General features: G+C 40.7%; 1 protein-coding gene across 1 annotated transcript in view; it reads right to left on the reverse strand.

Moving 5' to 3' along the window:
• The window catches only part of loxl2a (lysyl oxidase-like 2a), a 34,178-nt gene that overhangs the window by 4,508 nt on the left and 15,334 nt on the right, over window positions 1-14,336 (reverse strand). Inside the window, exons 4-11 of the mRNA XM_033626807.2 lie at window positions 12,960-13,168; window positions 10,421-10,637; window positions 8,373-8,556; window positions 5,597-5,748; window positions 5,344-5,511; window positions 1,192-1,357; window positions 559-799; window positions 110-225 (exon numbers count right to left, since the gene is read on the reverse strand). Coding sequence (XP_033482698.2) covers window positions 110-225; window positions 559-799; window positions 1,192-1,357; window positions 5,344-5,511; window positions 5,597-5,748; window positions 8,373-8,556; window positions 10,421-10,637; window positions 12,960-13,168 — 1,453 coding nt within the window. The remainder of the gene's footprint in view (window positions 1-109; window positions 226-558; window positions 800-1,191; window positions 1,358-5,343; window positions 5,512-5,596; window positions 5,749-8,372; window positions 8,557-10,420; window positions 10,638-12,959; window positions 13,169-14,336) is intronic.

Here is a 14,336-nt window from a genome sequence, read left to right on the forward strand (position 1 = left end):
TCTAAAGCCATTCAGATTTTGATGTTTTTACTATATTCTCTTCAGCAGCACAATTCGACACAAAGCCACAGTATGTAATAAAAACAAAAAGGAAAGAAGGAATCTTTACCCTCGTCACAGTGAGTGTCCTCCAGACAGAAGCTGGCCTTGTGTCCCTCTGCTACTTTAGTGCCGTTTAGAGACAGCAGGTCATAGTGGGTGAAAACCTCCATACTGTGGTAATGTCTGGCTCGGACAAAGAAAAACAATGTTGAAACATCCTATACATGCCTAAATTTAGCAACTGCACATTAACATACACACTCTTATCCCTGACCCACTCCCAGCAGCATTTACAGCCCGAGGGGAAAAGCCTGATCGCCAGTGGGATATAGGGAATTCCAGTTTGGATGTTGGTTATTAATTATTAACGATTCATCCTATATGATTTCATTCATGACACTCTGGCATCCAGCATTAATGTTACAGTAGTCGTTTGAGAGTAACACAACAGGTTTCATACAGTCATTAATATAAAAGCAGCAGCAAACGACACTGTAGGTCTCGTTGAGGTCTCACCTGTGACATTCGTGCCAAACCCAGGAGTGGTGTGCCGCTCGAGGCCTGAAGTCTGACTGGCCGTTGTTTTGGATCTGGGAGGAGAAGCGGAGAAGGCGGCGGTATGAATTGGGGTCGGCGTTGTCAGCAGTACTGGACAGGCAGTGCTCCTCGTGGGCACACTGCAGCGCGTACATGGGTCTGTCCTCCAGGTAGGTGGTCTGCTCCACAGCCTGGGCACTGAGGACCAGGTCTGGGGCCACTGAGAGGGAGAGAGTGACAAGGGACGTGGTCGTTAGGAACGTCACAAACACGCAAAGTTTCCCCAGTAGCTGTAAAGCATCAAGTTTGTCTTTTATAAAGAAATATTCCTTACTACTAAAGTTTTTTAAACAGCAATAGTAGAAAAGAACAGGTGTTACTAATTACATGTCTCTGTTCTATTCAAGTGTCCTGGTAAGCCATGACAGTGTGTCTGACACAGCATGCAGAATACCAGGACCCTGAAACGGAAGCAGCTCGATAGAATTTGGCCATCATAAAGTTTATGATATGCATATGTGCCTTTCTTACTTTGATAATTCAAAATGTCCTCCATGAAAAGCTTTCTAAGACTCTGAGTGTAGACGGTATTTGCATTCTGCGCTTTCTTACTCTGAGTACAGGAGACCCCCGCAGCGAAGCGTCCACCTCCTTTGGGACAGTCAATGTGCTTCCCGTGATGAAGACACTGATCCAGAGTCAGCTCCGTTCCGGAGCATCTCACTCCACTCATCAACACTGCATCAGCTGAGGCATCTCCTTGCCAGTACCATGTTTCCTGATGAAAGAGAAGCACAGAAAACAACTTCAAACAACTGAAGCACATCAAGCTGACAGACCTGTAACAGTACAGAAAAGTGTACTGTAAATGTGTTGTTCTGGACTACTTTTTTTTTTCAATGGGAAAAGTCCCTTTGAGGCGTGACCCTGATAATTAAATATCCAAGGTGTGTGGCCATGCCAAGGCCTGTCTGTCCCTGCCTTAACTATTATTATTGTTCTGGGATTTTCCCACCCAGGTCATATTAGACTCTAAAGGTTTGGCTTTCAGGTCTGGAGACTAGTTGAGCCTTTAGGCAGTGAAGTCTAAAGTGAGTCCAAGTCCAGTCTTAAGCTTTGATTTTTGTGACTTACATGTAAAGGAATCCGATACTTTGGTACATATAGTTACTCTCCTTCTTACCAATAAGACTGATACCACTCTGTCTTTACTGTAAGAGCCAGCAGCTAGTTAGCTTGGCTTAGCATAATGACTGGAAATAGGGAACCAGCTAGCCCAGTTCTGTCCTGAGGCCTACCAAGTTTGCTAATTAAAATGTCTAATCCATCTTTAATCCATACAAAAACTGAGGTGTAACCTAGCCATATTTTGTGCTTCTCATCTCGTAACATAACATGACAGAGATTTTGTTATCTTCTGGACAGAGCCAGGCTAGCTGCTTCCCCGTTTCCAGTCTAAGGGGTGGCAGTAGCTCAGTCCATAGGGACTTGGGTTGGGAACCGGAAGGTCGCCTGTTAAAGTCCCCGTCCGGACCAAAATATGGAGCGTGGACTGGTAGCTGGAGAGGTGCCAGTTCACCTCCTGGGCACTGCCGAGGTGCCCCTGAGCAAGGCACTGAACCCCCCAACCGCTCAGAGCGCCTGTCATGGGCAGCCCACTCTGACATCTCTCCACTTAGTGCATGTATAGGTCCTGTGTTCGGACCTGTGTGTAATTGACAAACAGAGTGAAAAATTGAATTTCCCCTCAGGGATTAATAAAGTATATATATATATAAAAAAAATAAAATAAAAAATAAGTCTAAGCTATGCTAACAGGCTGCTGGCGGTAGCTTCATATCTATAATATTGACATCAGAGTGGTATCAATCTTCTCATCCGACTCTCTGCCAGAAAGTAAATAAGTGTACTTTCCAAAATGTCAAAGTGCATCTTTCAATCAGAGTTAATTCCAAGTCTCAAGTCTACTATTACAGCTTTGTCCGACGGAGTCCAATGGATGTAAATAGATGAAGGTCATGTTGTTGGAACTGTTTTGGAAATTTGTGTGGGAACGTTTTAAGTAGGAACATTTACTTGATTTCCCCCCAGTGTTTAATTTGGGATATTTTATCTCAGTTGTCCTAAAGGGCAAATCTAATCAAAGGGCCTCTCACACATGGCCAAGGGATGGTCTGCTGTCCTCACAGTCCTGACTCAGCCTTATTACAACATTCTGCAGACCACAGGAAAACGACCTGTGCTCATAGTTTCCGTCATCTTCCAAGAAAGTGGAGGATTCATGAGAAAGAAATCCAGCTGAGGGATATGGATGTGGGAGGACTTGCTGGTGGGCTAAGGAGAGGGATAGATACACAGCAGTATAGTTTAAGCTTGGAGTCATTTGTTCCATCTGGTGGTGGGGTTTGTCTGCAGGAGTATTTAAAATTCAGACAGGAAAGAGTCTCTGAAGAGGTTGCTCTGTGCTCTACTTCTATAACAAATAGCATTTGTTACTTGTAGACCTGCTGTCAACATGAGAACCTTAGTGTAATGGTAATTTCTTGTATTTGGTGACAAAGGGACATTGTTATTATGATACCTCGCCCTGTTCATTTCACTTGGCACTGTAATGTGTTTTTTATGAAGTGAAATAGGTACTTGTAATCACAAGTAGACCCTTCATTCCACACTGGAGAAGCATAGTGTTGAACTGTACTTGACTAAAGGGTGAGTGCTCAAGCAGTGACCGCAAACACATGATGACATGATTACGTGTTGTTTCATTAGAAGTGCACTGCACATAATTGTCCCAAACACACTTGGGTGAGATCCTGTCCACTCATAAAACCTCCTGCTGTTATCAGTGAACGTCCCCGTGATTCACACATACTTTCCAGACCTGTATCACCTTTAACCACAAATCCAACACTGGTTTTAAAAATAGAAATATATTAAGAACACGAGGGGGGGTCTTTAACTTAACCAGCCTCTCACCTCGTGACATAAAGGAAGCACTGGGGGTTTCCTTTAAAAGTAAGAGGTAAACGTAAGCAGGACAGAACTGTGACGCAGCCAAGTCATGCCACGGGCTTTAGCGGTGTGAAACTTCACTAAACTTCAAACAGCAAATGATGGCTTTGCCCATCACTCCCGCTGAGGGCTTTCAAGCTCATCTGTGCCATAGGTTTACCACCTCTGACCTGCTTTCTGCTCTCACTGTGTGTTTTTGAAGTTTCAAAGACAGTTACAAGCTTATTTTGCTCTCAGGGGTCAGTAAAGCTCATGAGAGAGATAATGACATCCACTGACACGCACACAGAGACGGATATTAAAATGGGTAGTGCTGCCTGAGTGGTTTCATCTTGTGTATATTTCACATGGCTGTGACTTTTGTATCATTTCTAATCCATTAATCAAATCAAATATAATAACATCTGTATTCCATCCAAACCACTGAAGATCCAGTGTGAAGGATTTAGAGATAAAATACTGGCATAAATGGAATTTAATATGAGTGTGTTTTCTTTAGTTTATAATCACCTAAAATTAAGTGTCATGTTTTTGTTATTTAAGAATGAGCCATTGTATCTCCATAAGGAGCAGATCCTCATCCACTGAGTCTGCCATGTTGCACCATGTCTCCACAGTAGCCCAGAATAGACAGAACAAACACCAGCTCTAGAGAGCGCCATTCACGTTTTCACATTGGACACCATGCACAGCAGCCCCTCCACGACCAGCAGTGTCAGAAAGACACTGATTTCTTGAGGTGAAACTGATTTATTCAGTGTTTTTACTGGTTTTAATCGATGGGCCTGTTTGTTTTGGAGAGGGAGAGACCTCTGCGGATAATTCGGCTCCTGGTAAAAACCTCCTGAACAATGAACACTGAAGTAATTTCAACTGGGAGAAGTTTCAGCTTTTTGCAATCTGCAATGTTCACCACTAGATGCCACTAAATCCCCCTAAATCTCACACACTGCTCCTTTAATTACCCCAACTTAGTATCAGTGGTACAATAATTTGAAAAGCAGAGGCCTGTTTTGAGGTTCAGACAGGCTTCACTTGACAGTTTGGAAACAGACAACTTCCAATACACGTTTATATTTCTTTACATTTTATCAGTTTAACCTGGCTAAATTTGTTTTCACATTCCAATAACATGACATGATAGAAAAAAATTAAATATAATGATCATGTTCATGCACATACAGTATACTGGAAATACAAATGACTATAACTATCAATCATTAGGACAAAATGACTGTACAAAAATCTTAGGAACTGATAGTGACAGGGCAAGCATGTAAAAAAACAAACTTTTTTTTTTAGCCAATTCATGTTTTTTATGTTATTTTTACCTCGCTGCTAATACAGGGGGAGCTCGACAATATACGCTGATGGCTTCTGGGCCTCTCCTGTCACACCAGTTTCACCTCTTTTATCATTTTTTATGTTGTTGTTTTGTACTATTTAGCTTGATACCCTAAGCCTGCTGCTGGTGAAAGCTCTGCTTGTGCAGGGGCCTGTGTATTTCACACATAAAAGAGCTGATGTGGTTTTTGCCTCATGTGTATAATACAAGACGCACAAATTTAATTTATTTTTCATTTTAAAATATAAGTGAATTACCTGTGAATGATAGCATAAATTATCCAGTTAGGTGTGCCAGAGCACAAACTATACCCACAGCCATCTCCTTTATGCTGAAAGCCTGTGCAGTGAAGATAAGCTCATCTTATAAATGATTTGTGTGTATTACATGTGGAGCACAACATTCACCTGGAAAGCATGGCTGGCAAAGCCCAAGCCCAGCTGTCTGCACACTACCATGGCCTCCATGGTCCCCCAGCTGTCACTGCACACTGAGCCCCACACCATAGAGCCGTTCCTCTCTGCCAGGATCTCCACACGGCCCTCATAGGGATTACGGCCGCCATTTAGCCGAAGCTGAGGACAGAGACAGACAGGTGTGTCTTCCAGTTCTCTACAAATCTTTATTTTTTATAGTATGGAGATAGAGAGAGGTACTCACTCTTTTGTTGAAGCCCATGGCGGGAACATTACACCTGACTGCTGCGTCTTCCTCATGGCTGCAGCCAACAGAGTCACGGTTGAAGTAGCACTCAGTCAGTGACTTTTCAAACCCAGAGCACTCCACCTCGTTCATGTGGACCGGCCCGATCCCTATGGGAAAACAAACAAACAAAAGTGTCTCTCATTCTGTTGAACTTATTTACTTACTTACAGTCACTACTAACTGGAAAAACAGCTGGGGCATTAGCTTAATGTGCATTACAGAAAATAATTTAAGAAGGACTGTTTTCTATTTCCATTACTGGAAAGAAGAAACCTGATCTTTGGGTTACACAATGATCTTAGGAAACACAAGTCTGTACTGCCCACTATTCCTGAGTACACAGCAGTAGCCTCGCCTGCTTGTGTTTTCTCAGAACAACAAGTGCATCCAAAGACAGATGTAAGACTTCCTGTTCCCTGGAATTACAGCTCAAAGGAAACAAGCAGTCAGCTATGTCAAATGAAAATTAGACACTCGAGGTTTGTAAAAACAAACAAAAAAAATTGACTCTGCGTTCTTTTTGGGTTTTTTTTTTTCAAATTTTTTTTTTAAAAAAGTCATCTGCGTTTAGCGGAGTTTCCAAAATAACATGTGTGAGTACTCCTTCATGCTGGTTTCTTTCCCATGTGACTGAGCAGGAATGTCTCTAGTGATGTGAGCCCTGAAACAGCAGCCAGACGCTGAGACGGACGGAATAAATTTGCAAAAGGAAGAACACGCTGCTGCTGTAATCACACAGCCCATTTCCAAGTCTGATTAATACTCAGAATCAATTAAATAAAATAAATATTTATCTTGTTTATCAAATTTAATTCAGAGAAAATGAGTGAAAAACATTACAGTCATAGACGTATGTAGATTGTATAAGAACTTTGTCTAAAAACAAGTCTCCTATACAAATCTGGGAAATACCATTTTAGTTTTATTGACATTCTTGTTTAGTCCACTTCAGTGACTTCTGAAAATAAACACAATCGCCTATTTCAAGTCTACGGTCTGTGTGTGGCACCCTTTTTGGATCCAGTGGTCAGCTCGTAAAGAAATCCATCCCTCAAATAACCTTGTGCACTCTCCAACAAAGAATTCCTCCTCTGAAACCCATAAAGACTGTTTTTCACTGCTGGAACATTTTGTGCGCTCTTGTGTTTTGTCGTGAGAATAAGGCAGACGAGAGGACATCTGATCCAATGAACATATGATTCTCATAAGCCTGTGGTGTATTGCATTACGCAGATTCAGGGTTCTGGGTCAAGGTGTGAGTCTTAGTGTGTTGCTGCATACATTCTCCAGCACATTTGTATGCTGACTTCAGGTCTGGGCTGATTGAAGTGAGACAAAAACAGGTGGTGATACAGAGGCCAATGATAAGGTGGAGGTGGGAGCCTCTGGGTTCAGTCCACACCTTTCATTTTCACAGCTGGGACTGAGCTCTGCTTGAAGCTGTGCTTGGACCTTTGCTAAGTACTGTAGATGTGAGATTTCATCAAAGCTAAAATCCTGTGAACAGTTATGTTCAACACTATGCAGGATCCATGAATGTGTGGAGGACCTGCTACAGGCTACCTATATGGTTGAGGGTTGCAACTGTGGCCTCCAAAATAATTACATGATTGTTCTTCCAAACACCTACTAATATTGGATATTTAAGGCCAAATTTTAAAAATCCGATAACGACCTATCAGGTTTGTCTTCTTAGAAGTTTTTTTATGAACCCAGTGTTTTGATGAGTATCCTTTAAATTTGTATATTCAAGAACTGTGAGCAAGAAATGCCCTGAACTATGTGATGTAGAAGCTGTGTCTGAATTACCTTAAATATATTTAACATTAACATTATGTTTACCAAATATTTTTAAATTTGTGAACGGCATGTAGTCAAGCTATAACCAGGTCTTAAGTTCTCATATATATATATATATATACACATATATATATATATATATATATATATATATATATATATATATATATATGTATATATAATTACTAATATACAAGTTGATACATTTGGATACATCCAAATACATTAAATGTCACTACAGATAGTCTGTAAAAAAAAAAAAAAAAAATGTCTTCCTCCTATTGTCTCTAATGGCATCTTGCTAGAATCTACCACACATGAATGTAAACAACCAATTCGAGCCAATCATGTCAATCACTGCTCGTGAACTGCAGTCAAACTGTCAAACCAGGCAGCATTGTTCAAATATGGATTAAGATTCTGTTACTGCATTGCCTATTTCTCCCCTGAAATGTCTTCAGAAACATATTTTGGCATACTGTTTAGGAGTAAAATGAGAAATTTTGCCGCCATGTTGGAAACAATCGAGCCAAAACAACCACCCACCAGCTTGACCAACTTTCTTATTTTACAGCTAAACAGTACACCAAAGTATGTTTTCTAAAAACACGCGAGGCAAGAAATGGGCAATGCAGTAACAGAATTTGATTCATGCTTGATCAGCGCAGCCTAGTTTGACAGTGACTGACATGATTGACAGCTGTGTTAGAGGCTTCCCAACTCTGATTGGTTGTTTATATTCACGTACAGTAGGTTAGAAGCTCTACAAAGAGGCAGAGGAATAAGATTTTTTTTCACAGACGATCTGTATCATTTAGTGCTGTGTGGCAGTTTAAGCAAATATGACCAAAAATTCACACTCTATATCAGTGTAACACTACTTACACTGGTACTATGCTGTAATACCTGGGTATGTATTCACAAGTCATACCTTGTCCCAGTTGGGCACCAGTCAAGGCGTCTTTGGCGCTACCAAAGCCCAGCTCTCGGCACACCACAGTGGCAGCTCGAATGTTCCAGTTATCATCACAAACTGTTCCCCACACCCCGTTCTTCAACACCTCCACTCGCCCTTCACCAATCATAGCTCCACCTCTTAGACGCACCAAGGGTTGCTGCAGAAACAGTCCACCGAAAGCTAAAATTAGTTGAAATGTTACAGAGAGAACATTCATGCAAACTATTAAAATCTAGTTGAATTAATCTGATTTATTCACGTTATTACTCTATTCATTTAATTTGGACATAATTGCAAAATACAGCAACATGTGACTAGCTAGTGTCTTCAACAACTTCGACAATAAACTTCATCAGTCGTATCATGTATAATGATTCAGAGGAGGTAGCAGGCTCCCTTTACTGCACACGTTGCTCATAACTGCATCAGAGATGTACATAAAACAAGCTGAAGGACTAAAAATACTTTTTACTCCTGGTGTATTTGGTCCATATTAGATTACCATTGTTACTCGTTTTGTGAGGTGGCGGCACCCTGTGTAATAACTTAGTAAACAATAAACATCAAGCGACAATACTGATAATTTGATTGTATACATGACTGATGCTTAGCACTCGTCCATTCAAATGTTTCCAGATGCTTTACTGCAGGGCCACTAGATTAATAAGCAGGAAATGTTGTAATACAGGCTGGACTCATATCAAGAATTGACTATAGTATTGTGTATCATGTGTTTACTCAACTCTGTATTTAAATAAAAATGTTTATGGCTCCTATAGTGTAACAGTAACGCAGCAACGTACTGTGTGTGGACAACAAACAGATTTTAAATCAGACATTTAAATCTGCACTATAAAAACACATGCATGATTTCCTTTTAAAAAAAAGAATTAATCAGAGTCAGAAGTTATTCAAGAAATGTCACAAAGATCTAGGTGAAACTATTATTAGTCATATGGTCGCATAAACTGACTTAGTGAAGTGTCAGAGTCTGTTGATACTGTTTACTTTATAGTTTTTCTCCCACAAGGGAAGACTCGGTCCTCCAGATGGGATAACTCTTACCAGAATACATGACTGTTTTCTTCCTTATTAGAAACACTCAGTTTTTCCAACCATCTGATTCTGCTCAGCCTAACAAAAGCACCAGAATCCAATGCACTTATTGACCTTAACTGCCCTCCTCTGCATGACAAGCTGCCAGCAGTCGCACAGCAATTTAAAAAGTATTTCAAACAGCCTATGGCATGTATTGCTGTTGTTCTGCGTCATTATTTCAGTGTGCACTGTTGCAAAAAGTCGGGTAGTCTTTTTTACAAATGCCACCAACAGAATCCTGTACATTTACTATATCTTCTTACAACAGCCAGTAACTTTAATGAAGTGTTGCACATGGCCACATAAAACAGTTCAGGATCCCTGTTATCCACTTTAAAGGGGAACTATGCCCAATTTCAACATGTACACGTTATTCCTATGGTCTAAGACAGTCCAAAAATATTAGTAAAAAGCAACAACTCCGTCCCACATCTAAAAACTAGAGTGCTAAAACTCAAATCTGTTATGTCATAGGATATAGAGTCTGGAGCTGCTCCAGAGACAATGAATTGGGAAACATGTTCTCGATGACACTGAGAGCACCCAGAGGAATGTTCTGAGCATATGGGTACATTTTCTGTTTTAGAGCTGAGAACACCACAGCAGAATAAAGCTCATATGAGTGCAAAAACAAAAACATTCTGTGGGTCCATAAAATCAGGCTCCCATTTATTGTCCATGGAGCAGCTCCAGACCTTGTACCCTATGATATCACAAGTTTAAGATGTACTTCTCTGGTTTCTGGCTTTGATAGAGGGTAGCTCATGTTCACAAATACTGATTAAACTTGCCTCAGCCATGGAAATAACATATTAGAATTCTTAATTTGGGTGGTGTTCCTTTAACACAGAAAAAACATGCAAACACCAGACAGAAAGGACAAAAGCTGAGTTTCAAACCCGAGATCCGCTGTGCTGACCTACCTCCACCCTGTAGGCCTTTCTGAAGCCAGCGCTGACGCTAGGGGCGAAAGCACGTCCAGGAACACAGCTGATCACTACAGGCATGCCCTGCTCACAGGTGAGGTTGCCGTTCAGCTTTATCTCTTTTCCCAGCTTGCAATCGGACAGGTCGGCCTCGTTGCCTGTGCAGTTGACAGAGAAACCCCAGAAGTTCTTCTTACGACGCTTGGCCAGCAATCTGAGAAGAAATGATGCAACAATATAAACTATTACAAATGATACTGCATACCTTTTCTGTTAATTTCTATACATTTACATTACTGCCAACCATATTAGAACGATTGTCATAATTTTTCCAACCCTTTGCGTACCCACGGGTATCAGTTCAGGCCAAAACCAACAAAACTTCACTTTCCCTGGAAAGGCAATCCATCATCATCATACTGAACACGTTGTCAGTCCTTTTTTGTTACTATATGTTATGTCATCGCTGCATGGCATGCTGTTGCATAGACTGTTTTGAAAAGGAGCACGCTTGGTGCATTCAAGTGCTGCTGAGAGGCTCTGACACCGAACAGTAAATCATCACCTGCCACATCTCTGAACCACAACAAGGTGCCTTCTGTTATGAAGGTGTTTTCATACCATACAAACATTGCAGGTATGGAAAACATCTTCAAAAATCTAAAAAACAAAAGCCTGCTTTGGAAAATGGTTGGCAGTACTGTCAAGTATTTCAAAAGCATCAGCAGCACATAAAATATTTTACCATTCTTTCTCACACTTCACAAAAATATTAAGGAGCTGTTTTATGGGGGAGCGGGAATTTCAGTTATTTATTTTGTGGAATTCAACAATAACCGTACTGTGCTATGAAGAACAATGGGGGGATTGTTGTGAGAATACCTCAACACTCTCACGACCCCCATACTTGAATGGAAGTCATCAACTAAGGGTCACTGAGGAACCCAACAACAGTGGACCCTGAAGCAGGTCGGGGCCTCGGAAGAAGCAGACCATGTAATGAAACCAACATGAGTGACATTCACAGCCTCACAGTTCTTACAGCTTATCCAGATGCTGTAAACAGAATGCAGCTCCAAATCTGTTTGAATGCAAGAACAGTTTGTGGTCTGTGAAATGTAAAGACATGCTAAATTTTAGTTGGGAGTTTTTAATTTTACTGGACTGTTATTGACACGTTTGGTCAACAGATCTGTCCTTTGTTGTTGCAGATAAAAGACAGACTGAATGTGATCTTTCACCTTTGTAAAACAGCGAACCATGTGAGACTACACGCTTTAAAACCACGCAGGCGTTCTGATCCTAAGTGATAAACAACAAACAAAATGCTCTTTGTTGGGTTGATGCACCTTATACTGTGCTTCAGTTTAAATGCATCCATATGTAAGATTAGCATCACATCATATGACTCCATGTCTACCAAAGCTATAAAAATAGAAACCTTTCTAATCAAAGTCATCTTATTTGCCCTCATCTAATTATATCATACACATTGCTAATCAAAGCCAGAAACATCAGTTTGAATATCAAGGTGCAAAATTGACCACATCATATGTGATCTTCCTGTAAGCAAATGCATTTCTGAAGTCTCTCTGGTCTTAATTTGACTGTGGTTGTACTGTGGTTCTGGGAGCCTTTCATATGATTATAGAGACCAACAGTGACTGCATGCACATAATGAATAGATTAGACTGACATATGAAAACATAAACTCATGAACATAAACTTCACCAAAGACCAAACCAACAAAGATGCGTTCTTGGAGGGCAGGTAACTACATTTGTTTATAAAAAAAACCTTTGACTATTGGATTAATACCTGCGGGTGTTCTCTTTCATGAAGTTACCAGATCAGGAGATTTGCTCATGCGGTTATTCTCTCATGTGCTGTAGGCATCTGTTTTGTTTTGAACATCAGTTCCCATATTAGCAGATAAAAATTATGCACACACAAAGTGTTCTAGGAAATGGCTGGCTTTGTGTCGGGCTACATGTTGACATTTTTTGCTTAGAGGGAAACAATTAGACGCAGCCAAAAGAGCCACTGTTTCACAGCGTATTGCACTCGGCAGTTTCCCAGCAGGGCCCATCCTTCATCCTCTAAAACTTCCTCTGGCAGTGTTTGGCTTCATGTCAAGAATCTCCAGGCACGAATCTGTTTAATCTCAGTGTGGAAAACGGATGAGGGGTTGAGTGATGACCAGTGTAAACAGTTGGGTTATATAATGTCTCTTCACATCAGTTTGCTATGATAAAACATGCCTAAATAGACTGAAAATCAACAGTTCAAAAATCCTCAGGTAGCCTCCTGGAAATGCAAAATTTCAAACATAAAAAAGTGTTTGTATTATAAAGGAGTGTGTGACGTGCCCCAAATGATAGTTTGTTTACACAGGTGTGAATTTCAAGTGATTTATTATATATGTAGCACTACTATATTCCCATAACCTAAACTGTAATTAATTCAACTCATGTGAAGACTTTCATTATATCTAATTTTTTAAACCATGCTGCCGGCCCCAAACAACATTACTCACTTGTAGGGTCGGGTATTGAAGCGTTTCTCCCCGGGGAAGCCGTACATGCCACAGATGACCCTGGTGTTTTTCTCCGTCCACTCCTCGTTACAGATCTGTCTCCACTTGCCTCCATCTTTCACCTCCAAAAAGCCCTCAGTGATGGGGATCCTTTTCCGGTGGGAGTAAGTGGCCCTGATCCTCACATCTTCCACCTGCACCGTCAAACCCTGAGAAACAGCACAGGAAATGTTTCTTCACCACATGCCATATTGCAGGTAATGTACAGATAACTGAACACAGACTATAAGAGTCTCAATCAACAGAATATTTAACCTTGTTTTACTGACCAATACATAATAATGATTAAAGCTTCAATGGATTTTTTTTTTTAAACTTTACCCATTTTTCATATCTTATTTTTAGCCATGCTAGCTTTTGTTGGTACAAATAGCTTTGCCAGTCAGTCAGGTTGTCCCAAATATCTCCACAGCTACAAGTAAGATTGCCAGGAGATTTTGTTTGCAGGCATTCATGATCCCCAGAGGATGAATCCTGATAACTGAGATGATTCCTTGACATTTAATTTGGCGCCATCATCAGGTGGCACACTTTAATGCCGTCTCCATCAACCACAGCTGTGAGTTTGTCCTAAATGGCTAATGTTAGCATGCTAACACTAAAATAAGATGTAGAACATGATAAATACCATATCTGCTTAGCATCAGCATGTTGTTTACGTGAGCATTGTAGGATGTTAATATTAGCATTTAGCTCAAGCAACACTGTTGGCTGTTGGCTCAGTTTTATTAGTGCGCTACTTTATTTTTTGGTGAGTTTAGCCAACTTAAAAAAGTGACAAACTTGGTAGGCTGGAATTTGAAAACTGACTACCCCTTTACCCAGAATACCGCCTTAGTCCCTCCCACCTGAGGTGCAAGCAGAAGAAGAGACACGAGGAGAGGAGATAACAGATATCTAGCAAATTGAGACATCTGCGCCTTCCCTGTTTTATACATCATGGGTGCTAAAAAGACCTCTGCAAAGCATCCACTTGTGCTCATCCTTGCTCATAGCTCCTCTGGCAAGCCTCACTTTTAGTGATTGAGACATCCTCTATGATAGCATGCTGAGATCAATTACCAGATCATACACAGGAGGACAGAGGAGAGAGGAGACGGGGAGGCACAAAAAAGACAAATGAGAAGAGCCTGCTTGTGTCATTTCTTTTAAAAAAGTTGTACAATGAATGAAGTGGACACAATCTCAAATAAATTGTGAGCTGTTTAAAAGACAAGAACAGTATTTAGTTGGTATAGTTTTGTTTGCACTCTGGATTTCACAGGTACTGTTGCACTTGATATACTGTAAATACAGTATGGCCAATGAGTCATAACA

Source organism: Epinephelus lanceolatus, chromosome 1 (genome assembly GCF_041903045.1).
Source record: "Epinephelus lanceolatus isolate andai-2023 chromosome 1, ASM4190304v1, whole genome shotgun sequence".
NCBI lineage: Eukaryota > Metazoa > Chordata > Actinopteri > Perciformes > Serranidae > Epinephelus > Epinephelus lanceolatus.